Source organism: Dictyostelium discoideum, assembly GCF_000004695.1.
Source record: "Dictyostelium discoideum AX4 chromosome 3 chromosome, whole genome shotgun sequence".
In the NCBI taxonomy this organism is placed as follows: Eukaryota; Evosea; class Eumycetozoa; order Dictyosteliales; family Dictyosteliaceae; genus Dictyostelium; species Dictyostelium discoideum.
Genome location: NC_007089.4, coordinates 5,087,935 through 5,115,521, shown reverse-complemented (window position 1 = coordinate 5,115,521; position 27,587 = coordinate 5,087,935). Strand labels below are relative to the sequence as shown.

Sequence of the window (27,587 nt, the reverse complement as noted above, 5' to 3'; positions counted from 1 at the left end):
AATGGCAATATTTTCAGCTGTAGATAATCCAAATTCACCAAATCAAAATAATCAAAATCCATATGATACTGAATCGATTATTTCTGGTTATGATAGAGATGATTTATCAGAGTACGATTCAGAGAATGAAGAATCTAGACAGCAAACAATTCATAGATCAACATCCACTTTCTCAATTCAATCACCGTCTCGTGGTGATAGGGTTTTAAATAGAGCTGAAAGTAATTTTATAACAAGTGTAAATAGTAGTAATAATAAACAAACTTCTCAACCATTAAGAGATGATATAAAATCAAACAGTAGTGATAAACTATTACAACAACCAGATAATATTGATCCATATGAAATTCAACAAAATAAACAATCCAATAATAGCAATAGCAATAGCAATAGAAATTTAACACCAAATTCATCATCACCAACAAATCAAAGAAAAAATAAACAAGAAGATGATGATGATGAATCTAAATTAGATGATGAATCAGATTTGAATGAAAGATTTCAAAAAGTTGTACTTAGATTTAGAGAATTTCCATCATTGGATACAAATCTTTATCGCTTACAAGAGATTTGTACAGATTTATTACATATTTCTCAAGATTTTATACATACTGTCAAAACCTATGGTAGAATTATCATTGAAGAACGTTATTTAAAAGAGAAAACCATTCAAAGTCGTTCAATTGGTGGTCATTTAGGTGGTGATAAATATATTGTAAGAAATGTACTCTTTAAATTCTCTGGAAGTTCAAATGTTTATGATGAATGGGGTGGAGCAAAAGTTGGTGGTCAAGAATTAAAAGGTTGTATGGCAACTTTAAATTGTCCAATCGGTGGTCTTTGTGTACCTTTGATGGCTTTAGTAGATTTTATGGGTTTCCGTTTGATTGCAATGAGCTACTTACCAATCATTTCAAGTGGTGAAAAATCAACTATCGTCTATGGTTCAAGTGATATGGGTAAAACAGTTCATGCAAATGAAAAAGCATTACCAATTATGCATTCATTATCACAAATGTTAAATTTGAAACCTCATTTAGGTGGTACATCAGTTCCACCCACTCTACTTTATTCCGCCACAGATATCGAAGGTCATATCGGTACCGATGGTAGATTTTATTTAATAGATTTCTCTCGTACCTTTCCACCAACTTATCCAGATGAAAATGTACCAGGTGGTCATTTATTCCAATTGTTTAGACCAGAGTTCCTAAAGAATCATCCAAAACCATTATGCTCCGATGCATTCAGTGGTTTTATAAAGAATGATAAAGATAGATTGATTCATAATCAAGAGGTAAAAGAAGCTTCCAATAGATTGTTAACAGAGTTAATTCCACGTCTATCAGTTCGTCTAAAGTGGATGATTAAAGAATCACTAAACAATGGTACTTTGTTGACTGGTGATGTTCATATTCCAGAACAATTCCATAGACAAGGTATTAATATGCGTTGGATAGGTCATATGTTGGTGATTATGGATGATAGAGATGCTTGCTTTGTACTACTCATCGAAGCCATTGCAAGAGTACTTAAAAATGATTTACGTAGAAGATTAAGAAGTGCAATGAAACGTTATAATCAACCCTTATCAGCACCTTATATTGATTTGACAACTAAATTCTTAAATATGGTTTTTGGTATTTCAACATTGACAGATTTCGATACTAATGAATTTTGGAATGTAACAGTAAAGAATGAATTGGCTTCAAAATTCTATATTATTAATATTCCAACGGTTTTAACGATGCATAAACAACAACAACAACAGAATGGTAGTAGTGGTAGTTTAGGTACAAATACAAGTAGTGATAATGTTTTAGATTTAACAACCAATGGAAATGGTAATTTAAATAATAGTGGTAGTGGATATCCGACAACACCATCGTCAAAAGATGGTGGTATTAGAAAATCAACTCAATATCCATTGGCTCCAGCATCACCAACTATTCAATCAACTCAAACTCAACAACAACAACAAGCTCAACAACAAGCTCAACAACAAGCAAGTACAAATGGTTGGAAACTTCAAGAAATTCTCTATGAGAAACTAGAGGGTAACAATTATGATCCAGTGATTGGTCGTCATTTATTGTTCACTAGATTCAGAGATATGACTCATTTGAAATTTAGAAAGAAAACCATTGAAAAAGTGGCCGATACTCAATCAAATCTTTGGAATCATTATCAACCATTCGATACTAGTGATTTGAAAAAGATTGGTGTACGTGTTAAACATACTGATTTGGTTACAAATGCTGAAGGTACCTTCTTTTATGCTAAAGCAATGACTGAACGTTCAATTGGTACCGCCATTCATTTATTACATAAAGCTAGAAAATTCTTTGAATTGGCATTAATTTCAAATCCAAACAATAAGGAAACCTTACAACTATGTGCTCAAGCTTGGTGTAAAATTTTGGAATTTAGTGCAAGTCAAGGTAAAAATATGTCCAATGTTAGATTTTCAATGTCTGATCGTGTCGTGGTAAATACTGATCGTTATTTCTTACGTGCTATCGATGCCGATACTAAAGGTCCCCTCATTCTCTTCTTTTATGCAAACTTTTTAGTTCGTTGTGAACGTTATGAAAAAGCTGAAGATTATTTCCTTCGTTCTCTTGAAGCTGATTCAAATAATTATCGTTGTTTAACCGCTTATGCAAACTTTTTAATTGAAAGAGGTTTTCCAAATGAATCTTCTCTTTTCTTAGAAAGAGCAAAACAATGTAAAGCAATCTTAGTTGGTGGTTTTAAAAATTAAATTTTTAAAAAAATTTAACATATATATAATATTAAATAAATAAATTAAATTAAATAAATAAATATAAAAATATAAAAATATAAAAAAAAAAAAAATTAGAAAATTGAGTATAAATATGATTTGAAATATAGAATTTTCTAATTTTTCAAGTTTAGCGATCTTTATTAAATTAAAGATAAAAAGAAAAAAAAAAAAAAAAAAAAAGTTGCAGTGAAAAAGAAGAAAAAGAGATTGATAATATATCATTTGAATCAAGTATAGAAAAACCTGATTTAAACACAAGAATGAGAGATTATTTAAATATCATCTGGCACTGAACCAGAATTGGAGGAAGAATAAAGCGATGAATCAGAGTATTTTTCAAATTATTTAACTTTCACAAGTGAATGATACAAAGAATATAATTAAAATAACTAGTAATAATAAAAAGTACATAATAAATTAAATTAATAGATTTTTTATTTTTAATTTTTAATTTTTTTAATTAAAAAAATTGGTTAATTTTATTTTTGTGTTTTTTTTAAATTATTAAGATATTTAATTATTTTACCCCAATAAAAAAACCACATAAACACTCAATCTTTATCCATTTATGTAATAAAAAAAAAAAATTTGTATCAAAAATAAATTTTTTATTGTGCTATTAATAAACACTAATAATTTTTAATCAAAAATTTTCTTTTTTTTGTTTTTTATTGGAAATATTTATTTTTAGAGCACTTAAAATTTAATGATTAATAGATTATTTCCTTAATGAAAAAAAAAAAAAATTTTTATGGAATTTTTAGAGTGATTTTGTTTTTAAAAAAAAAATTAAAATCAAACTCATCAATGTTTTTTTAATTTTTTAAGTCAATCCCATATTAAAAAAAATGTGATTTTCTTTGATTTCAACCTATTTAAAAAGTATCTTTAATAAACTAACCTCAAAATAATTTTATTTTTAATAAAATTTAATTTTAAATTATTTTTGTATTATTTTTAAAAAAAAAAAAACTTTTCTTGTGTATTTAAAAGAAATTTTATTTGAATAATTCTCTTTTAATTAATAAATAAAAAAAAAAGAAATGCAAAACAATATTTCTTGCCATTGTATCCATTGCCAAACAGTTATAAAAGAAATTAACAAAAAAGATAATGTTAATTTAAAAAAACATGAAAAACAACCAAATGATATAGGAAAAATAAAGTTTTGGCCTGACCAAGCCATATATTGGAGGGGAGTTTTTGATGGTTTTGATTATATAATCTTTGGTGTTGCTGTTGCTGCATTTTCAAACATTAATATGTCTTGTTTTTGGGCTACTATTCTAACAATAGGACTGAACTTTTTTATTCTCCTTGGCAGACAAGCTTTAATGTGTAAGTTTTTATACATTTTAATAAAAAATAATCAAATAATTAAATAATTAAATAATAAAATTAATCTTTAGTTTATTAATAAATTTAATAATTTTTTTTTTTTACTTTTTTTTTTTTTTTTTTTTTTTTTTTTTTTTTTTTTTTTTTTAAAAAAAAAAAAGGGGAATATGATTTAAAAAAGGATGAAGGAAGATTAAGTATAGAATCATCTTATTTTAACTCATTAGCTCCAGTTGATAGTGTATATGGAAATAAAATAGGTGTATTAATTGTTGTTATAATTGGAATGATAACATGTACCACTAGTTTAATAGTACAAGCACTAATTTATAAAGATTCATTTAAAAAAACCTTTCTTTTTTTGGGAACCATCATCTGATTTTCAATTTAATCCAATATTTAATATGTTTACAATGAATTTTTTGAACCTTTTTTGTGCATTTTTAAGTCTATGTTTCTATTTTAAATTAATTGGATGTGTTCATTATGAAGTTGATGGAACTCATAAATCTTTATTTTATTATTCACCATGTCAACAAATTTTTAAAAAAACAGTTATTGTCAATAATGGAAATAATAATCAACATCAATATAATTCTATTATTGAAACCCAAAATTATTTTAATCAACCAATATATTACAGTCCAAACAAATTGGAACTTGTTATGATTTTGTTAGAAAAAGATCATTTGAATAAATTTGCTAGGGAATGCAGGAAAAATCGTGTTCATTTAGAATTGGTTTTTAATAAATCTGAAACAGATAGAATTTGTGGCTTATAATGAAATTGGTTTCTTTTTTTAAACTTTCAACTTTTCTTTTTATAAAATTTTTGAATATTAAAAAAAAAAAAAAATAAAATAAAATATATTATTTCACATATGTTGTGTTTGTCTCTTTTATTATACAATAGTTCAACTCAAAATGATATCTTTTTAATTGGATACAAGATCAATTTTTTAGTGTTTTAGTGTTTTAGTGTTTTTTTTTTTTTTTTTTTTTTTTTTTTTTTTTTTTTTTTTTTTTTTTTTTTTTCAAATAACTTTTTTTGGATAATTAATTAATTTTGAGAAAATAAATAAAAAAAAAAAAAAAAAAAAAAAGTTATTATTTTGATAAAATAAACAAGAAAGAGATAAACAATCTCTATAAATTATTATTTTAATTTTAACAAAAATAAATAAAAAAAAAAAAATAAAAAATTAATAAAAATAAAAATTCAAAAAAAAATTAATTCAACGAACCACCATTGATTCGATTTTTTTTCTCATTTTTAATCCGATTTGAAAAAAAAAAAAAAATGTACTTAAAGATTTTTTTAATTTTTTTTTTTTCAATTTGCTATCTTTCAGTTTTTTTTTCAATTATTTTATTTTATTTTTTTTTTTTTCACACACAAACAAATTTTTTTTTTTTTTTTTTTTTTTAAAAACAATTTATAAAATGTCATCATCAGCTTCATCAAAATCATTGGGTAAAAAATATAAACATGGTCCAAACAAGAAAACTAAAGTAGCAAAAGTATTCCCAAAACATGTAAATACACCAGCAGGTACAGATGACGCAAGAGTTAACTTTTTCTTCAAGTCAGCACGTGGTTTAGAACAAGGAGAATTGAATCAACTTTTACAAGCATCTTGGGAAGTATCACCATTGGATACCTTGAAATTAGTATTCCAATTACGTGATTGTCGTGGTGGTAAAGGTGAACGTACCCTTTTCCAACAAAGTTTGGTATGGATGAATGGTGTATCACCAAGCACTGTTGAGAAAAACTTTAAACATGTACCAGAATTTGGATCATGGAAAGATGTCGTCCAATTAATTGGTACCACCGTTGAGCCATTAGCATTGGAGTCAATTACCACCCAATTGAAAAAAGATGTTGAAAGTTTATCAAAGGATCAAGAGAAGGCCAAGATTTCATTAGCTGCAAAATGGGCACCAACTGAAGGTCACTCTGATCCAACCTCATCAAAAGCCTGTAAAAAGATTGCCCTCTTACTTTCTGCCAATAAATCCACCGCCAAGAAAGACTATAGAAAGAATTATTTAGTACCATTAAGAAAACATCTCGATGTTGTAGAACGTAAAATGTCTGCCAACCAATGGAATGAAATTAGTTACTCAAAGGTACCATCACGTTGTATGAAATTACAACGTAAAGCTTTCGAACGTCATGAACCAAGTTTATTCGCTGAATATATCGAATCCTTAAAGAAGGGTGAAACCAAAGTAAACGCTAAACAATTGTTCCCACACGAGATCGTTAAGGAATATCTCAAAGGTATTGCAAAGGATGACATCCTCGAAGAGCAATGGAAAGTATTGGAACAAGAAGTTAGAAAATTAGGTTCCCTCAAGGATGCTCTCGTCCTCAGTGATGTCTCTGGTAGTATGAGTGGTACACCAATGGAAGTTTCAATTGCACTCGGTATCTTGATTTCATCAGTTGTCGCACCACCATTCAAAGATTTAGTTATCACTTTCCATGAAACACCAACTTTCCACAAGGTCACAGGTGATTCTTTACGTGATAAAGTTTCAAATTTAGCTGCTGCTCCTTGGGGTGGTTCAACAAACTTTAACCGTGCTTTCGAGATGATCTTGGAAAAAGCCAAACAAAATAAATTGCCACAAGAAGATATGCCAAAGAAATTATTCGTAATCTCTGATATGGCTTTTGATACTGCCGATGGAAAATACTCAAAGAAATCCAACCATGATGCTATGATTGATCAATACAAAGATGCTGGTTACGTCCCACCACAACTCATTTACTGGAATGTAAATGGTAACTCTCAATGTGGTGTTACTGACTCTTCAAAAACTGAAGGTGTTGGTTTAATCTCTGGTTTCTCACCATCAATCTTAAAAGCTGTCATTGAAACTGGTGAATCCTCTTCCATCACTCCAAAGGATTTAATGGAAGCTGCAATCAATGATAAAAGATATGCCGATTTAGTTGTTTAAATAATTGTATAATATTTTTAAAAAAAAAAAAAAAAAAGAAAAAAAAATAATAAAAATAGAAAATAATAATATATCTCTTTTTTTTTTAGTTATTTATTAGTAGTTTTTAATTTCTTTTTATTTTTTTTATTTTTATTTCTTTTCTTTCTTTTAATGATAAATCATTTAAAATTTATCTATGGTGATACAATAATAACTAAAAAAACAATTTTTATTTCTATTTTATTTTATATTTTTTTTTTTTTTTCTTTTTTATATATATATAATTCTACATTTTTTTTTTTTTTTTTTTTTTTTTTTTTTAATTTAACTCTACATTTAGTTTCTTTTGAGTACGATATAACAAACTAATCTCATTAAGAAATGAGCAGTTGTAAATAATACTAATGAAAAACTAAGTAAAAAGAAATAATATTGGGCTGGATCATTTGGAATTAAAGAAAATGGCCAGCCATTCATATCACTCCACCATTCGTGGGCCATATCTATTTAAAAATAAATTAATAAAATAAAAAATGATAATAGAATTAGAATCTTTTTTTTTCTTTTTTTTTTTTTTTTTCCAGTTTTACCATAAATGGCTAAAAAACTTACTAATATTTAAATAAAAAGTTGAATTATCAGGTAAAACTAAAATCTTTGGGAATAATTTTGATAAATATACTACTGGTATTACACATAACATTGAACCTGACCAAGCACCGTAAGGATAACCACCATTTCTATGAAGACAAATCATAGATAATGGTACGAACCAAGCATGATGAGTTGTAGTGATAATTTCACCCCAAGTGATAGTTGGCCAACTAATATATTCTGCATTACCCAATGGGAAGGAACCAGTGATTAACCAAGCCACAACATCAACAACCCATAATGCATGAACTATTAATGTACAATTGCAAGCGATACCTAAAAAGATTGGTTTATTGACTGCGATCGAAATGAATCCAAATACAATCGATAAATTACATAACCATAATGTATCAGCAAATCCAATTGCTCCTCTATGTTGATAACGTACATACATCATTGTTAAATAATATAAAAACATGAAAATGCCACTTGCCCTAACAAATTTTAAATTATTGTTAAATGATCCTAATATTTCTTTTTTATTATTATTTACTATTGTTGTTGCTGCTGCTGCTGCTGCTGATGTTGATTTTTTTGATTTTTTTGATTTACTATTTTCAATATGTTCATTATTATCATTATTATTATTATTGTTATTATTATTATTTTTATTATTATTACCTTTTGGTGATGATGGTGGTGGAGTTTTAGTGATTACTGTATTATTTGTATTATCTATAATGATTTCATGTACTTTATTATTTTTTTCTTTTTCTACAATTGCTTTATTCTTTCTATTCTTTGTTGTAGTTGATGATATTACTTGAAATTCATTTTCGTCTGGTGATAAATATTGTTGTTTAATAATTTCTTCATCTTTAAATTTTATTTCATTTTTATTGATATTTTCGACTCTTTTATTAACCATGGTTTTGGTCTTTTTATTTTTTTTAATAAAAAGGTTGATATGATTATAAAAAAAAAAAAAAATATATAAAAAAATTTTGGTTAAATAAAAAAAAAAAAAAATAAAAAAAAAATTTAAAAAAAAAAAAAAAAAAAAAGTTTGATCGAGATTAAATGGGTTGGAGAAAATTTAAAAAAAAAAAAAATCTACAAAGAGTTTTTTTTTTTATAAAATTTTATAAAAAAAATATAAAATTATAATTTTAATAAAAAATAAAAATAAAAATAAAAAAAAACACAAATAACACGCTGTCAATATTTAAACCAAAAAAACAAAAAAAAAAAAAATAAGTAAAAAATAAAAATTATTAAAAAATAAAAAAATAAAAATTAAAAATTAAAAATAAAACAAAAAAAAAACAATTCTAACTGAAAAAAAAAAAATAATAATAATAAAATAAAAAAACTTTTTTTTTTTTGCGTTTAGATAAAGAGATCTTTAAAAAAATTAATTTCAAAAAAAAGATATAAAATGAAAATAAATATTAAAATAAAAATAAAAAAATAAAGCTTATAAAGAGACATAAATGCGTAAATGAAAACTGGATTTTTTTTTTTTTTATACAACAAAAAAAAAAAAAAAATAATATTAATAGTTTTATTAATATTAATATAATGATTCATTAATCTTTACTAAATTATTTTATCCAACAATAAAAAAATAAAAAAAAAATAAAAAAATAAAAAAAAATAAAAAAATAAAAGAAAAATGATTTATAGTTTTTTTTTTATTTTTTTTTTTTTTTATGTTTTTTTATTTTTTTTAGTATTGTTGTATTTTAAAAAATTATAGAACTTTAACTTTGGATTTATTTTTTATTTTTATTTTTTTATTTTTTTTTTGCATATTAAATATTTGAAAACACATCCATCAAACTTGAAAATAATTTTCGTTTTTTTTTTTTTTTAAAAATTGAATTTTTTTTTTTTTCACGAATTTTTTTATTTTTTTTTTTTTTTTTTTTTTTTTAATTTCATTTATTGTTATAGAAATTTTAATTAAGTAAAAAAAACGAAATGACAATTCTTTCAAAGGTATTAGTGGCAACGGGATTTTTATATGGTATTTACCATGTAAATAATTTAGTTCAAGAATATAAAGATTATTCATTAGAACAAGGATACACACTTGCTGATTTTGGATTTGAACAACCAACAGGTTTAGCTCGTCCACAAAAGAAGAAATCAGCACGTGAATCAAATCAAGTACAACAATACACTGAAGAAGTTCAAATACTTTCACAACGTAGTAAAGTATTTATAGATAAAGGTGATTATAATAGTGCTCTTCCATGTTTGGAACGTATTGTTGAAATCTCTCAAGAATATCCACCATTTGCAAGTTATGGTAGAAATGCAATCCTTTTTATAATTAAATTCTCTCAAGAAGCTGGTGATTATGATTTATATTCTAAATATGCAAAAGTGTAAATATTTAATTTTCAACTATAATTAGTAATTAATAATTAATAATAATTATAATAATAATAATTAAATTTTTATTATTATAGTCTTATTGAATCAATTGATAATCCAGATAAAGGTGAACTTGAAAGTATTGCTAAAATGGTAGCTGATTTTGCAAATAGATTATTGGAAGCTGATAAAAGTTTAAATGCTATTGATATAATTAAGTCATCAATGGAAAGATATAGTTTTCCAGATAAAGTTAAAGTTGATCTTATTTTATCTTTAGCCTCTTTATATAGAAATACTCCAAACTCAAGCAAAAAAGAATTAAAATCAATCTTAAAAGCAATAAAGATCGCTAAATCATCAACTACACCAACTTTAATTATTAATTCTTTAATTACTTTATATGAATATTACTCAAAAGAAGGTAAGTTTTTTTTTTTTTTTTTTTTTTTTTTTTTTTTTTTTTTTTTCTCCCAAAAAATAATAACTTTTTTAACATATTATTAAAATAATTGAAATTATTATTATTATTATTATTATTATTATTATTATTATTATTTATTATTATTATTATTATTATTATTATTATTATTATTATTATTATTATTATTATTATTATTATTATTATTATTATTATTATTATTATTATTATTATTATTATTATTATTATTATTATTTATTATTTATTATTATTATTATTATTTATTATTATTATTTATTATTATTATTAATAATTATTATTATTTAGGAAATTTCGAAAAAATGAGAGAAACTGTTTCAAGTGTTGAGGAACATTTAGATCCAAAATATTCAGTTTCAATTTACAAATATCTTGCAGAAAGTGCAAAGAGTTACGAACATTATGAAGACTATTATTCATTAGTTGATAAATTAATTGGAGTATTAGCAAAATCAGAAGCTGATCCAGTTAATAAAGAGAATATTGTCATCTCTGTTAAATTAGAGAAAGCTGAAACTTTAATGTCAACTGGTTCCACAGAAAAAGCAAAGGAAATATACGATCAAATTAAACAAAATGAATATTTCTGTTTTGCAACCAAATCTAAATCAAAGTATCTCTCTGTTGAACATGTTACCTCTGCCAAAGGTCTTCAATCAATTTGTGTCGGTCAAAAATTAAATACTACTTTACCTTCAGCTGATACTATTTTAGTTGTTGATTTTGAAAATGTTGAAGAAAAGAAAGAAGTAGAAGAAGAAGAAAAAGTTGAACAAGTTAAAGTTGAACAAGTTAAAGTTGAACAAGTTAAAGTTGAACAAGAAGAAAAAGAAGAAGAAAAGAAAGAAGAAGAAGAAAAAGTTGAAGAGGAAAAAGAAAAAGTTGAAGAAGAAAAAGTTGAAGAAGAAAAAGTTGAAGAAGAAAAAGTTGAAGAAGAAAAAGTTGAAGAAGAAAAAGTTGAAGAAGAAGAAAAAGAAAAAGTTGAAGAAGAAAAGAAAGAAGAAGAGGAAGTTAAAGTTGAAGAAGAACCAAAACAAGAAGAAGAAAAAGAAGAAAAAGTTGAAGAACCAAAACAAGAAGAGGAAAAAGTCGAATCAGAAGAAGTTGAATCAGAAGACGAAGAATCAACAAACGTTGCAAAGATTATTGAAATCAGTGAAGATGAAAAATCAATCAAAGTTTCTGAATTAGTTGTTCCAACTGTTAACACTATCACAAAACCATTCACTGGTGAATCTGTCACTTTCGAAAATGATTCAACCAAATTATCTTCACATATTGGTTATCTTGCTAAAATTTCACTTTACGATAGCACTAAAACTCAATTACTTGATTCACTCTATCAATTAATCCCACCAGAAAAACCAAAACACAGTATCAAATAAAATTAAATATAAATAATAATAATTATTTCTTTTCTTAATTTTCTTTTTTTTTTTTTTTTAAAAAAAAAAAAAAAAATAGAAACTTTAATTAAATATAGAATAGAATAAAGTAAAAAAAAAAAAAAAAAAAAAAAAAAAAAAACAAATAAACAAAAATAAATAAATAAAAAAGAAAAAAAAAAAAAATATTGCAATTAAAAATGTTGTATTCTATTTTTATTTGTTTTTTTATTGTTATTATTATTATTATTTAATTCGGAATTTTAATAATATATCAATCTGATTTTGGGTATAATCTAAATAATGAGTAAATCTGTTACTTCTCTTTGGATTATTTAATTTTCTCACTTTTTCTGAATAACAAATATCAGATAGCCATGGTGTAAACTCTACATACATTTTACTGGATGCAATGAAACCATGTTTAAGTGAAAATTGATCTTTAATTTCATTATAAATTGAATTTTCAATTGTTGTTTTCTTTATAACCTTATATTGGTCTTCAATTTTCAATAAATTAAATTTAGAATAATTATTATTATTATTATTATTATTATTATTATTATTATTATTAGTTTCTTTTTGTTTTAATAAATAATTTTCAATTGATTGAATGGAAATACAGGTTGGTATGCTAAAATCTAATGAATTTGGAAAGTAGCTTTTATAAGAGTAGTCATCATAATGTAATGATTGTGGTTGTGTAATATATGTCGGTGAATTCTCTAAAATTTCAAATATTTCATTCTCTCCCTATATATTATTTCCAAAAAAGTTAATAAAGAGGTAAAAAAAAAAAAAAAAAGAAATTAGTTGTAATACATACAGTTTCAGATGTTGGATCATAAGGATAATTTCTTTTTAATAAAATATCATTTGTAGAAAATGTTTCTGATAATTCCCAAATATCCTCCAATAATTCTTTATTATTATTATTATTATTATTATTATTATTATTATTATTATTATTATTATTATTATTATTATTATTATTATTACTGTTGTTGTTGTGTTGATTATTATTAATATATTCCAAATAATTATTAAAATATAAATTGATATCAAATTCAACTAATGAAGTATTAACAAAATTGAATTTATCATTAAATAATTCAAATTCATCTATTTCTTCACTATTTTCTAATTATTATTATTATTTTTTTATAAATATTATTAGTATTTTTTATATTTTAGTAATAACAATTAAATTAAAAAACTTACCTATTTCTTTTTCAACTATAATTTCATGATTATCGTTATCAAGATTATCTTTATTTTTAATTGGTAGTTTAAATAAAATATTAAAAAAATTAAAATTATATTTTTTAAATAAATCATTAAACATATAGAATGTTAAATTGTAAATAGTTTGATGATGTTGATTTTTATGATTAACTATAAATTCTAAATTATTTAAAGATTTTCTAATATCAATTTGATTATTAATGATAAAAGAATGAATATTTAAAGAGTTTAAAGTATTTTGAGATGAAAGAAGTTTGTACTTTTTCTCTTTCAAGAGAATGAAACAACAATACAATGATAATGATTGAGTTGTAGGTTTTGACATATACAATGAAATGATACCACTTTCTTGAATTAAATTACTAATTGATGGATTTAATTCATTACAAATCATAATTATTGGTACTTTGGTATTATTTAATAATGTACAAATTGAATTATTGAAACCTTTATCCTCTTCATATAGAATATCAATCTCTTCAATTAGAATTAAATTTTTATTAATTTCACCAATTTCACAATTATTATTATTATTATTATTATTATTTAAAGATGAAATTGATTTTCTACCTCTTTTTTTTGAAGTTATAGAAGTTATTGTTTGTTGTTGTTGTTGTTGTGGCGATGAGTTTTGAGAAGTATCATCATCATTATTATTATTATTATTTTGATTATTTTCATTATTTGATTTCTTTAAAATGTTTAAAGCTTTTGATTGAGTTGCTTCACCTAATAGTTCAGTGATAGCTTTACCACTTCGTTTACAAGATGGATTAGTTTCTAAGATTGTGAAATTATTTTGTTTTGATTTTATATTGACCAATGAACTCTTACCACAACCAAATGGACCAACAATAAGTATTGAAGATTTTAAAATTTCATCAAGTTCAGTCTTTTTTGAAGATTTTTTAATTTTACCACTAGTACTGCATTTGTTGGCTTTCTTTTCTAATTTGTCTTTCCAACCTACAACCCATTGATTGAAAAATGTTATTACTTCATGATTTAATTCATTAAATAAATTTAAATTTTCAATTGTAGAATAGTATCTATTTGATAATAAATTCCCTTGAACATTATTAATACCAAAACTACCACTATTACTTAAACTATTTAAAAATTCATTATAAATATATTTAATATCTCTAATATCTTTAAAATTATCTATTCTTATAAAATTTGAATCATTATTAAATTCATCATCTTGATCATCATCATTATCATTATCATTATCATCATTCTTTATACTATTATAATAATTTAATATATTTTCAAATAATTTATCTTCATTAATTTCAATTTCATCGTTGTTATTGTTATTATTGTCGTTATTGCCGTTGTTGTCGTTGTTGTTGTTTTTATCATTATCAATTATAATAATTTCAGAAGATTGTTGTGATAATGATTTTAAAGGTGAGTCATTAATAGAAGATATTGAACTATGTTGTGAAGATAGGAAAGGAAATTGTTGTTCAATTGTTGTTAACATTTTATCGAAATTTGGTATTAATTGATTTGGATTATGAATGATTAAACTATTACAATCAATAGTTGAAGTTTTTAAATTTGATCTTTTAAATTTATCTAAAAGTTGTTTATTTGAAGGTGGTAAAGATAATTTAATACTTTCATCTTGGTTAATATCATACCAACCTATATGTGATTCTTCAACTGGAAACTCAAGTAATCTTTTAATTTGGTATTTCTTTTCTTCTAAATCTATAATTATTGATGATGATGACGATGATGTTGTTGGTATTGTGTCTGAAGAAGATGAGGAGGAGGAGGAATTTGAATTTGTTGAAGAGGATTGAGGTGGGGGTGGTGAAAAAAAGAAAGGATGAACTGGTTTACCAGCTAAAATTTTTTCATGATCTTCATTTGATTTCATAATATCTAATCTAAATCTCTCTTGTTGAGCAGCTGTATAGATTTCATCTTTTTCTTTTTTAGATAAAAACATTTCTGGTAATGGTGCATTTTTAGTTTTCTCCAATAGTATTGGATCATCATTAATTGATTTCACTGATTCTATTCTCTGTTTTCTTTCTTTCTTCTTTTGTTGTTCTCCAAAGAATGGGTGAATTGGTTTTGAATCATCTTCTGATGTTGGTGATGACATTGATTCTATTATATTTGGTGTACTATTATTACTATTATTATTATTATTATTATTATTATTATTATTATTTGTATTGGTTGTATTGGTTGTATTGGTTGTATCTATGGTGGTGGTGTTGGTGGTGGTGGCGGCAGTGGTTGATGTAGGATTTAAAAAATTTAATAAAATATTACAATTATTATTATTATTATTTGGCGGTTTATTCTTTGATTTTCTACTACTAGTTGTTGGTGGTTTTTTAGGGATTGAGTTCTTAATTGGTTGGTCAGGTTCAATTTTCTGTTTTTTCTTTTTTTTTTTACTATTATCTTCTTCCTCTCCTTCTTCTTCTTTTTCTTTTTCTTTTTCTTTTTCTTTTTCTTTTTCTTTTTCTTTTTCTTTTTCTTCCAATTTGTTTTCTTCTTTTTCAAGTTGTTGTTGTGGTTGTTGCTGTTGTTGAATTTCTTGAACTTCTTGAATTTGTTTTGACTTTTTTTCTTGTTTTGGTTTTTTCTCTTGTTTTGGTTTTTTCTCTTGTTTTGGTTTTTTCTCTTGTTTTGGTTTTTTCTCTTTTTTTTCTTTTTTTTCCTTTTTTTCTTTTTTTTTTTCATCTTTATTATCATCGTTATCATTATCATCATCATTATCATCATCATTATCATCATCATTATCATCATCATCATCATCGGATAATGAAAATAGTTTATGTATTTGCTTTCTTTCTCTTGTTGGTGGTCTTTTTAGAATTGGTTGAGAAGGTTGTGGAGGTGATGAACTAATTTCATTATCAATAATCATTGAAGAAGGTTGAGTTTTAGTTGATAAATTATTGAAATAATTACTATCATTTTCATTACTATTATTATTATTATTATTATTATTATTATTATTATTATTATTATTATTATTATTATTTAAATCTTTATTGAGGTTATCATTATCATTATCATTATCGCTATTGTTATTAATATATTCATTTTCATTATTATTAATATTTTCATTTATTTCATTTTCTTGCCCTTTCTTCCTCTTTAAAGTTGTCGAAGTCATTTAAATGTTAATGTTTATTATTTGTAATAACAATCGCACTAAAATTTACAAATAAAAAAAAAAAAAAAAAAAGCACTTAAATGAAAATTTTCATTAAAAATTTTTATGAAAAAAAGGAGGGAAAAAAAAGTTTTTTTTTTATTTTTTTTTTCATTTTAATAATTTTATTTTTATTTTTATTTTTTGGTGATTCTATTTTTAGTTTTAATTTTAAAGTTAGATAATGAGAAATATTTTTAATGATCATTAATTTTTTTTAAATAAAAATATAAATTAAAATGATGTTCGGTAAGAGATACTTTTAAAATTTGAGAAAATTGTTCTTTTGTAATTTTCCTTAAATTGTTATTATTATTATCATTATCATAATTATTATTATTATTAATTTGATTATTATTATTATTACCACCAAATGATTTTATAAATGAGAATATACCTTTTGCAATTTCAATAGTTGATTCTGCATATAAATTAAAAATGAAATTATAATTTTCATATAAAAATTTAAAAATTTTAATTTGACCAAAATTGGAAGCGATTAATAAATGGTCAAAAATTAAATATTTCTCTGAAATTGATTGTTGTTCTTTTTTAAAAAATTTTTCCATAAGTAATGATAATGTTGATATATCACCTCTTTTAAAAACTTCGACACCAATTGCTTCAAAAATATCTTTTGCTGACTTTAATGAATTTATAAATTTATAAAATGTTGATTGACCACTACCACTATTATTATTATTATTATTATTATTATTATTATTATTATTATTATTATTATTATTATTATTATTATTATTATTATTATTATTATTATTATTATTATTATTATTATTATTATTATTATTATTATTATTATTATTATTATTATTATTATTATTTTGATCAAAATCATTAAAGTTATAATTATCTCTTTTTAAGTAATAATATAAATATAAGATATTTGTTTTAAAATATTTGAGATCTTTTTTTCTATTGATTGAAATCCAATCAATTATATCTAAAATCTTTGGATATCTTGAAAATTGTAATTGAATTGAGTCTGGTGTTTTTTCAATTAACCAAATTAATTGTTTAACAGTTAAAGGGTAATCTTTTTTAATTGAAAACCAAATTTTATTGAAATTTGTACCAAATTTATATTTTTCACTATTTTCAATTGAATATTTAATAGTATTAAAAGGTACACTTTCACCTAATACACAACTTTCATATTCAATTAATTTCAAATGCATATAGTTTTGGTACTCTTCTTTATAATTATTTTGAAAATGACTTAAAATTGATTTCTCTTTTATCGAATCACTTGTTGGATATTGAAAATCTTTATTTTTAATTTTTTTAAATATATAATCAAATATTTCAATTGACTTAGTTTTTGTAATGATATTATAGTCAAATACATTTTCATCAATTGTATCAATTGTAAAGATATTTCTATTTAAAATTTCATTATAAAATAATTTAATTAATTCTAAATCTTCAATTTTTATTAATAAATCTATAAATTGTTTTGAAGTTATTTTTGGACTATTATTATTATTATTATTATTATTATTATTATTTTGAATATTTGAAATTACATCCATAGTGAATTGAATTTGTTTTTCTCTATCAAATTTAATATGTTTAAAAATTGGATTAATATCTAATCTTGAGTCATTATAAGTTTCAACTTCATTGAAATTACCAAATGTTGAAGCACCAAAATAATAAATATATGAACTATGATGTGGTGAATGTTCATATTTACAATAATAAAATTGAGAACTATAATATGCTTCACCAAATGGTATTAACATTTTATAAACTAATCTAACATTTTCATAATCATTGCTAAATTCATAAAATAAATTGATCTAATTTATTTTCATTTCTTAACGATTCTTTAAATGATTTAATTTGTTCTAATTTTAATAATTCATAATTATTATTATTATTATTATTATTAGTTATAAAACTGCCATATCCAAGTGAGTTATTATTACTATTTTGTTCTTCAACTTCATCATATCTATTATTAATATCATTGAAATTGAAATTAATATAATCTTTATATTTTATTATACATTTACACATTTTTAATAATTTTGAAATTGGTTGATTAAATAAATAAATTCTATTGAATAAACCTTTAATTTTAAAATTTGTTTTATTAATTGTAAATGTTTTAAAGATGAAATCAATTTGTTTACATCTTAATCGACAATCTGAATCAACTGTAATAATGATTTTCAATGAATCTATAATATTCAATGTAATTTCTAATGGTGTATAATTACAATATGTTTGTAAAAATTGATAAACAATTTCACAACATTCAAATGAATTACTACAAATTGAAATTTTTAATAATTCAAAACCAGTTGATGATTTAAAATATTCAATAATACTATACTTTATTTTTTTATAATTATTATTAATGCTATTGCCAATGCTATTACCAATACCATTGCTATTTGTAATAAATTCATAACTTTTATTTTGAAAAATTTCAAATTGATTTAAAGTTTGTTGTAAATATATTTTTAAAGCCATTGGTAATTTATAAAATACTAAACATTTTATAGTTGTATCGATTATATCTGTTGTGAGTTTAAATGAATTTGAATAATTTGTAAATAAATTCTTTAAGAATTCTTCATTATTCGATAACCATGATCCTTCAAAATATTTGAAATATTCGAAACCTTTAATTGATTGGTAATTATTATTATTTCCAATTATTCTACCATATTCTACTTTATCATTAAATACTAAATATTCACCATTTCTAACTTTATCAAACAATAATTGAAAATGTTTGTTTTTTAACATCCATCCAAAACTAATTATCTCTTCATATTTAAATGTTATATTTAAGTCTCTAATTGATTTAACTAAATATCTATTTGAAATATACCCAAATATTTTATTTTTTAATAAATTATTTTTCCAAATTTTCCAAAATAATTTATTATTATTATTATTATTATTATTATTATTATTATTATTATTATTATTATTATTATTATTATTATTATTATTATTATTATTATTATCCATTTTTATTATTATTGTTGATAAAATTGAAATATTAAAAAAAAAAAAAATTAACTTTTTTTTTTTTTTTTTTTTTTTTTTTTTTTTTTTTTTTTTTTTTTAAAAAAAAAAAAATTGGATATTTATTGGAATAAAAAAAAAAAATATCTAGTGAAGTGATTGTGACGCTATTTTTTTATTTTTATTTTATTTTTATTTTTATTTTATTTTATTTTTATTTTATTTTTATTTTAATTTTAAATTTTTATATGTTGAGTTTGCTTTAAATTATTTGCTTTATTATACATGAAAACACCAAAAATTACAATGATTGAACCAAGTAATTTTGGAGGTGATAAACATTGATTTTGTTTTGTTGGATGATTTGGATCACATAAAAAGAAAGCACTTGAAAAGAAAACAATGATTGATTGTAATGCATATAAAACACCCATTGAAACTGTACCATGTTCAGCTAAAACTGTGTACATACTACTTGATCTAACAACACTTGTGATCATTAAAATCATAAATAAAAACAATACCAATTTGATATCACTTGATGATGTTTGTTCAATTGGGATTTCAATCCATTCTTTTCTATTATAAAATGTTACTGTTAAAATATAAAAAACGCAAACTATTACACTATAAGTACCATATTTTGCTGCAAATGCATAAGGTCTTAAATCATATGCCTTTATAGCTGATTCTGCAAAAATATGACTTGCTGAAAATACAAATGCTGCAAATAAAACGCAAAATGTTCCAAAATATAAATCTTTTTTTTTTTTTTTTTTTTTAATAATAATAATAAAATTAATTAATAAAATTAAATTAAATTATAATAATTTAAATATATATAAATATAACTTACATGAATTATTTGTATCATCATTATTTTGAACTGAATGTGATGAAATTTTAAAAACTGCAATACATAAACCAGAGAAAATGGTTAGAATCGATATCCATTTCTTTGGTGATACATATGATTTTAAATAAAATCTTGTTAAAATTGCCGCAAAAATAATCTTTGATGAAAATAAAACTTGAAATAACTAGTTATAAATATAATAATAATAATAATAATAATAATAATAATAATAATAATAATTAGTATGAACTTTTTTTTTTTAAAAAAAAAACTAAATATTATTTACATACACCACTTCCAACAGCAATTTGACCAATTGTGGTTAATAAACTGGCTAAACAATCAAATAACGCTAATAGTATATATTTAATATGATTGAAATTTTGTTTTTTAGTGTTTATTGTTGAGGTACCCAATTGTATTGTAGTTGAATTGATTGGTGATGTTGTTGCGTTTAATGTGTTATTAATATTATTATTATTGATATTGATATTTGTATTATTATTATTATTATTGATATTTTTTGTTGGATCCTTAAAGAGACTCAAAAGTGCATATCCTAAAAAAATACAAATGTTTGTTAACATTGATTTAGGATCTTAAAATAAAATAAATTTTGAATTAATAAATTATCCCATATACCATTATGCTATTATTAATTAAAAATCTAATTTAGATTTTAAAAACATACTAAATGAAATATTATTATAAATTAATTGAACTAATAGTGTATTTGCTACACCTGAAAATAAAAACAATGAAAAGATTGATATCGCCCTAAAATCTATTTTTAATTTATTTTGTGATGATGGTATTACATTTGGGTCTATTGTATTTGAATTTGGTGGTTGTTGTATTGTTGTTGTTATTGATGGTGATCTATTAGGTGTCATTTTATTTGTATTATTTCTGTTTTTTACTGACATCTACTACTCTTTTATTTTTTTTTTTTTTTTTTTTAGTTAGATTTTTTATATATATATTAACAAAATAATTAAAAAAAAAAAAAAAAAAAAAAAAAAAACCAATGCAAGTTTTGGGGTAAAAAATAAAATTAAAAAAAAAAAAAATAAAAAAAAAAAAAAAATAAAAAAAAATTAGAATTCAAAAATGGATTTTTTGAACAGTTGCAAGAGATTTCTCGATTTTAAATAAAAATCCAATTTCGTCTGAATTTTTTTTTTTTTTTTTTATTTTTTTATTTTTTTGGTAATTTTAAAATGAATAATTTAAACCCCGGGGTTTTCCAAGTTCTTCTTTTCACATAAAATATTTTATGATTATTCCTAATTGTGATTTTATTTAATCCTAATTGTGATTTTATTTATGATTATTTCCAAAATAACAAAACTTAATAGTTATCAATTACTTATTCCCAAACATTTTCTAAAAATAAACACAATTATTGTAAAGTTTCTCTTTACTATAATTGGATACTCCATGTTTTTTGGACATTTAATAGAACCAAATTCACAAATGAGTTATTTTTTTTTTATTTTTTTTATTTTTATTTTTATCACTAACTTTTTTTATTACCTAGGAAATGAAGAAAATTATAATAATAATAATAATAATATATATTTGTTGAAAAATAGTCAATTAAAAAAAAAAAATTAAAAAAATAAAAAATAATAAAAAAAAAATAAAATTTAAAAAAAAAATAAAAAATAAATTTTTTTTTTTTTTTTTTTTTTTATAAGTTCCCAAAATTATGGCATCGTCAATAAGTAAGTATTTATTTAATTAATTTATTATATAATAATATAATAAATTATTATTTTTTTTTTTTATTCTTTTTGTTTTTTTATATTATTAAAAAAAAGATTTTAACATTATTATTATTCTTTTAAAAAAAAGGTCATAGAAAAACAAGAGATGAGTATAAGAAAGAGAAAGAATTAGATGAAGCAAGAAAAGCTGGTAATGCACCAGCAGAGTTAGATGAAGAGGGTAAAGAGATTAATCCACATATTCCAGAGTATATTCTTAAAGCACCATGGTATTTAAATGCAAATAAACCAAGTTTAAAACATCAACGTGGTGTTACAAAGAAGGAGATGGATAAAGGATGGTATTTAAGAGGTGCAACCACTGGTGAAGCAGCAACCAAATTCAGAAAAGGTGCATGTGAAAATTGTGGTGCAATGACTCATAAAACCAAAGATTGTTGTGAGCGTCCAAGAAAGTTGGGTGCAAAATTTACAAATGATGATATAAAACCAGATGAGGTCATTCAAAAGTTAGAATTGGATTATGATAGTAAACGTGATCCATACAATGGTTACGACCCATCCTCATACAAAGAGGTGATGGATATCTATGAAAAAGCAGATACAGAAAGAAAGAAAAAGAAACTACAAGAATTAATTAAACAACATGGTGGTGGTGGTGATAAAAAGACACCTGATGTTGATGAAACATTATCAAAAGAATTGATGGATAATGAGGAGAAGGAGGGATCATATGATAGTGAAACCGTTGCACCAATACAAAAATTAGATCAAAAGTCAAGAACCACAATTAGAAATCTTAGAATTCGTGAAGATACTGCAAAATATTTGTATAATTTAGATGTAAACTCTGCATTCTACGAACCAAAGAGTCGTTCAATGAGAGATAACCCATTACCTAATGCAAATCCAAACGATATTAAATTTGCTGGTGATAATTTTGCACGTACAAGTGGTGAGACTAAAGAGTTTAGAGATTTACAAAGATTCGCTTGGGAAGCACAAGAAAAGGGTCAAGATGTCGATATCTCTAGTGCACCATCACAAGCTGCCCTCTTACATGCCGATTTCCTTAGAAAGAAAGAACAATTAAAACAACAAACTAGAAATCAACTTTTAACTAAATATGGTGGTGAAGAACATCTCTTGAAACAGGAGGAAATCGATAAAGTACCACAATCGGAAATTTACACCGAATACAGTTCCTCTGGTAAATTAATCAAGGGTGAAGAGAAAATTGTAAAATCAAAATATGAAGAGGATGTATTTTTAAATAATCATAAATCAATTTGGGGTTCATATTGGGAAAATGGTCAATGGGGTTTCGCTTGTTGCAGACAATTAATTAAAAATGCTTATTGTACAGGTGAAAAAGGTAAATTATTACGTGAAAAACAATTACAACAACAACAACAACATCATATACAACAAGAAAATCAACAAGATGATGACGATAATAATACTACAACTACAACTACTACCACCACAACCTCATTATTAGAACAACATTTAAATAAATCAAATGAAGATAATGATAAACATAATAAAAAAGAAGGAAAAAGAAAAGATAAAAAAGAAAGAAAAGAAAAAGAAGAAAAATTAAAAAAAGCATTAAAAGATCAAGATGAAGAAAATAAGAAATCAGTTGAAAAAGATGAAAGAAATATTAAATATAATTCATTATCTGCTGATGATTATAATGTATCAGAGGAACAAATGGAAGCTTATAATTTAAAAAGAAAAAGATCTGATGATCCAATGGCAAATTTTAAAGATGATAGTGATTAATAAAAAAAAAAAAAAAAAAAAAAAAAAAAAAAATTACATAAAAAAAAACTAATCCCATTTTATTTTTATTTTTACTTTTATTTTTACTTTTATTTTTACATCTTTATTTTTACTTTTATTGATATTTTATAATGATATTAATTAATAAAATGAAAGGGGGTTTTTTTTTTTTTAAAATATCTTATTACCACTTTAAAAAAAAATATCAAAAAAAAAAAAAAAAAAAAAAAAAAAAAAAAAAAAAAAAAAAAAATCAAAAAAAAAGCCTGGGGGAAAAAAGTTTGGCAATAATAAACCAAAGTGTTAATTTAATTTAAAAAAAATTAATTTATAGAATAATAAAAAATAATAATAATAATAACTAAAATAATAAAATCTACATATTTAATTACTGAAAAAAAAAATTATCGATAATTTAAGAGTTATCAATATATTAAAAATATCTTTTTGGTTATATTATTTTTTTTTTTTTTTTTTTTTTGTTTTTTTTTATTTTGTTTTATTTTTTTAATTTTTTTGATTTTTTATTTTTTTTTTTTTTTTTTTTTTTTCCAATCTTTTTTTTTTTTTTTTAAAAATTTTTTTTTTTTAAATTTTCGAAAAAAAATCTATTTCGTTAAAATAAATAAATAATAATAATTAAATAAAATAGTAAAAATAATAATAATAATAAAATTGAAACGACAAATAATTAAAATCAATGTACTATTGTAGTTGTTGTTTTTGCTATTAAAAACATATATCTATTTCTTTTACTAAAATTTTTTTTTTTTTTTTTTTCAAAAAAAAAAATAAAAAAAATAGTGAAATAAATAAAAGTATTTGTAATAATAGCAATAATAATAAATAATAGTAATAGTAAATTAATTTTAAAAAACAAAAGAATAGATTATAGATAAATAAATAAAAAAAAAAAAAGAAAAAAAAAATGATAATAATAAATAAATATATACGGATGAATAAAATAGCGATATTATTTTCATTTTTTATATTGATATGTTGTACAGGATATTCAATATCATATAAAATTAATGGAATAAATGAAAATAAAGTATTATCATTATCATCATCACCATCACCATCATCATCATCATCATCATCTCAAATATTAGAAAAAGGGAAAGAAGAAATAAAAAAAATAAAAAAAACAAATAAAAACAAATTATTATATAATGTAGCAATAGTAGATTTAGAACCAAAATTAGAGATAGAACAAGAACTATTAACGAGGAATAATAAGAAAAAGATGGAGATGAAGGAGGAGATGGACATAGCGATGATGATGATGAAAGCAGCAGATAGGACTGATCAAGTATCAACATCATCATCATCATCATCATTTAGTGAGGAAAATAAAAAAAGTAGTAGTGATGATTCAGCACCAGCCATTCAATCTAATTTAACATTTTCTGGTTATATGACAGGTGGAGAACAGGTTTGTGACCCAAAATCATGTAACAGTCCATCAGTTTTCACACAAAATTACCTTTGTAATACATCATCAGCATGGGCAAATGGTTATGTTTTCCATGATCCTGTACCACCAACTGGATTGTTTGTAGTACATAAGATCGTTGTAACTTTTACTGGTATGTTCAATGTTATACCTCCAACTAGTATGGTTTTTTCATTGGTAAATGGTGAAGAAAATGCTGGTATCTTTTTCATTTCTAAAAGTTCACCTTCACAATGTCCAAATTGTCAAATATCTTTTTCACCTCGTACATTACCAGATGTTGATCCAAATGGTTTAGCATCATATAGGTAAATAATATAATAGTAATAATAATAATAATAATAATAATAATAATAATAATAATAATAATAATAATAATAATACTATATATATATTTTTATCCAATATATCAATTGTACAATATAAATTAATTAATTCTTTATTTATTATATATTTTTAGATATGGTAGTAATAATTCAATTATATTTAATTTATTTGAAACTGATGTAGCATGTATTGGTAAGGTAACAGCAAATATATTTTATGGACCAGTTGCATTTAAGGTGAATAGTGTGGTACCAAATACAGCACCATCTACAGGTGGTGAAACAGTTTATTTTATTGGTGAACAATTTTATCAATCATCACAAATTCAATGTAAATTTGGTACGGTAATATCAACGGGTACATACATTAATTCAACTTGTGCCTCTTGTGTTGTACCACCAATGCTTCAATCCAATTCAACCACACCAAGTGATTACAATGTAACCATTCAATTAAGTGAGGATGGTGGTTCAAGTTTTTGTTTAAATACTACCTTTTTCATTTATACTGCTGCCTCTATACCTTTTGTTAAACCAACAAGTCCAAATTATCAAAAAATTATCTATATCGTCGTTGGTGTTGGTATCGCTGTTTTATTAATCATTGCCGTTGGTATCTATTTCATCATTAGATTAAGAATTAAAAATAAGAGATTAAATGGTAGTAAACATGCTTTACCAATTGGTATAAATGATGATGAAAGATCACCATTATTAAAAACTGGTAAGTAATTTAGAATTTAATCTAATTTTAATAATAATAATAATAATAGTAATAGTAATAATAATAATAATACTAATTTTATTTTTAATTTATTTTTAAATTATTTTTAGATTATAAAACATTATTTGAAATTAAACCAATTGATATATCAGAGATTGTAGTTCAAAATAGAATTGGTAGAGGTAGTTGTGCAGAAGTATTTACAGGTACATGGAGAGGTATTATTGTTGCAATTAAAAAGGCAAAATTATTGAATGAAGACGATGAAGACTTTTTAAATGAATTGGCTCAAGAAGCTACAATCATGAGTCAATTAAGACATCCAAATATTTGTCAATTTTTAGGTACTTGTAATAATCCACCTGAAATTTTAATAGTTATGGAATATATGCCATTAGGTAGTCTCTATAGAATTTTACATGATCCTTCAATTTCTCTAGATTGGCCAAGAATGAAATCAATGGCTTTAGATATTGCAAAAGGAATGGTATGTAATATATATATATATATATATATAATAATTCAATTTAGATAGCACAATTTTTTTTTTATTTTTTTTTTTAAAATATTAATATACTTTTTTATTTTTTTTATAAAAAAAAAAAAAAAATAGAATTATTTACATTGTTGTGATCCAATTGTTATTCATAGAGATTTAAAGAGTCATAATCTTTTAGTTGATGAACATTATAGAGTTAAAATTTCAGATTTTGGTCTTTCAACTAGATTTAAGAAACATTTAGATAAAAAGACTGCAATGACACCTGTTGGTACACCTTGTTGGACTGCACCAGAGTAAGTTTTTTTATAATTATTATTAATAATAGAAAGGGTTTTATTATTATTATTATTAATATATATTAATATATATTATTTTTATTATTTTTATTATTATTATTTATTATGATTTTTTTTAAACAGAGTTTTAAGAAATGACCCATATACTGAGAAAGCTGATGTTTTCTCATTTGCAATTGTTTTATGGGAAATTGTAACAAGAGAAGATCCATATCAAGGTATGCCAACTTTCCAAATTGTAATTTCTGTTGGTCAACATAAATTAAGACCAATCGTACCACCACAAGTATCAGCTCCATTCACACGTCTTATCACTGAATGTTGGTCTGAAGATCCACAACAAAGACCTTCATTCCAAGAAATCGTTAAAAGATTGGAAGCAATGTAGACTACCAAAAATTATCCAAAAACAAAAAAACAAAAAAACAAAAAACAAAAAAAAAATTTACAAATCACAAACCATAAACCAAATTAATACACTCCTTTATAAATTTTTAAAAAAATGGTTCATGGCGACTTCCAAACATTTAAAACAAAAAAAAAAAAAAAAATAATAACAGCTGAATTTA

The 27,587-nt window shown here is 22.7% G+C and overlaps 10 protein-coding genes across 10 annotated transcripts in view; 6 read left to right on the top strand and 4 right to left on the bottom strand.

Moving 5' to 3' along the window:
• comB (Rab GTPase domain-containing protein) overlaps positions 1–2,764 on the top strand; it is a gene marked incomplete at both ends in the record, with an annotated part of 6,628 nt that extends 3,864 nt beyond the window's left edge. The window contains one exon of the mRNA XM_635405.1: positions 1–2,764. This exon is cut by the window's left edge and continues 3,330 nt beyond it. Coding sequence (XP_640497.1) covers positions 1–2,764 — 2,764 coding nt within the window.
• A 1,067-nt stretch (positions 2,765–3,831) lies between these two features.
• Positions 3,832–4,505, top strand: DDB_G0281915 (hypothetical protein; the record flags this gene model as incomplete). Its single annotated transcript, XM_635404.1, has 2 exons — positions 3,832–4,126; positions 4,288–4,505. 2 exons carry the CDS (start codon positions 3,832–3,834, stop codon positions 4,503–4,505), a joined length of 513 nt encoding a protein of 170 aa, XP_640496.1.
• Positions 4,506–5,569: 1,064 nt separating this feature from the next.
• On the top strand, positions 5,570–7,099 carry DDB_G0281913 (hypothetical protein; the record flags this gene model as incomplete). Its single annotated transcript, XM_635403.2, has 1 exon — positions 5,570–7,099. One exon carries the CDS (start codon positions 5,570–5,572, stop codon positions 7,097–7,099), a length of 1,530 nt encoding a protein of 509 aa, XP_640495.2.
• A 318-nt stretch (positions 7,100–7,417) lies between these two features.
• On the bottom strand, positions 7,418–8,603 carry DDB_G0281911 (hypothetical protein; the record flags this gene model as incomplete). Its single annotated transcript, XM_635402.1, has 2 exons — positions 7,418–7,584; positions 7,694–8,603. The coding sequence occupies 2 exons, from the start codon at positions 8,601–8,603 to the stop codon at positions 7,418–7,420; spliced, it is 1,077 nt and encodes a 358-aa protein (XP_640494.1).
• Positions 8,604–9,658: 1,055 nt separating this feature from the next.
• Positions 9,659–11,902, top strand: DDB_G0281909 (hypothetical protein; the record flags this gene model as incomplete). Its single annotated transcript, XM_635401.1, has 3 exons — positions 9,659–10,068; positions 10,153–10,481; positions 10,806–11,902. 3 exons carry the CDS (start codon positions 9,659–9,661, stop codon positions 11,900–11,902), a joined length of 1,836 nt encoding a protein of 611 aa, XP_640493.1.
• Positions 11,903–12,148: 246 nt separating this feature from the next.
• On the bottom strand, positions 12,149–16,298 carry DDB_G0281907 (hypothetical protein; the record flags this gene model as incomplete). The annotated part of the gene is made up of 3 exons (XM_635400.2): positions 12,149–12,655; positions 12,729–13,042; positions 13,124–16,298. The coding sequence occupies 3 exons, from the start codon at positions 16,296–16,298 to the stop codon at positions 12,149–12,151; spliced, it is 3,996 nt and encodes a 1,331-aa protein (XP_640492.2).
• A 236-nt stretch (positions 16,299–16,534) lies between these two features.
• On the bottom strand, positions 16,535–19,343 carry DDB_G0281905 (hypothetical protein; the record flags this gene model as incomplete). Its single annotated transcript, XM_635399.1, has 3 exons — positions 16,535–18,134; positions 18,181–18,349; positions 18,374–19,343. 3 exons carry the CDS (start codon positions 19,341–19,343, stop codon positions 16,535–16,537), a joined length of 2,739 nt encoding a protein of 912 aa, XP_640491.1.
• Positions 19,344–19,576: 233 nt separating this feature from the next.
• Positions 19,577–21,089, bottom strand: DDB_G0281903 (hypothetical protein; the record flags this gene model as incomplete). The annotated part of the gene is made up of 4 exons (XM_635398.1): positions 19,577–20,100; positions 20,197–20,380; positions 20,487–20,794; positions 20,888–21,089. 4 exons carry the CDS (start codon positions 21,087–21,089, stop codon positions 19,577–19,579), a joined length of 1,218 nt encoding a protein of 405 aa, XP_640490.1.
• An 818-nt stretch (positions 21,090–21,907) lies between these two features.
• Positions 21,908–23,714, top strand: slu7 (hypothetical protein; the record flags this gene model as incomplete). Its single annotated transcript, XM_635397.1, has 2 exons — positions 21,908–21,923; positions 22,054–23,714. The coding sequence occupies 2 exons, from the start codon at positions 21,908–21,910 to the stop codon at positions 23,712–23,714; spliced, it is 1,677 nt and encodes a 558-aa protein (XP_640489.1).
• A 928-nt stretch (positions 23,715–24,642) lies between these two features.
• drkC (protein tyrosine kinase) lies at positions 24,643–27,406 on the top strand (the record flags this gene model as incomplete). Its single annotated transcript, XM_635396.1, has 5 exons — positions 24,643–25,478; positions 25,631–26,220; positions 26,331–26,707; positions 26,834–27,015; positions 27,142–27,406. 5 exons carry the CDS (start codon positions 24,643–24,645, stop codon positions 27,404–27,406), a joined length of 2,250 nt encoding a protein of 749 aa, XP_640488.1.
• Positions 27,407–27,587: the final 181 nt, after the last annotated feature.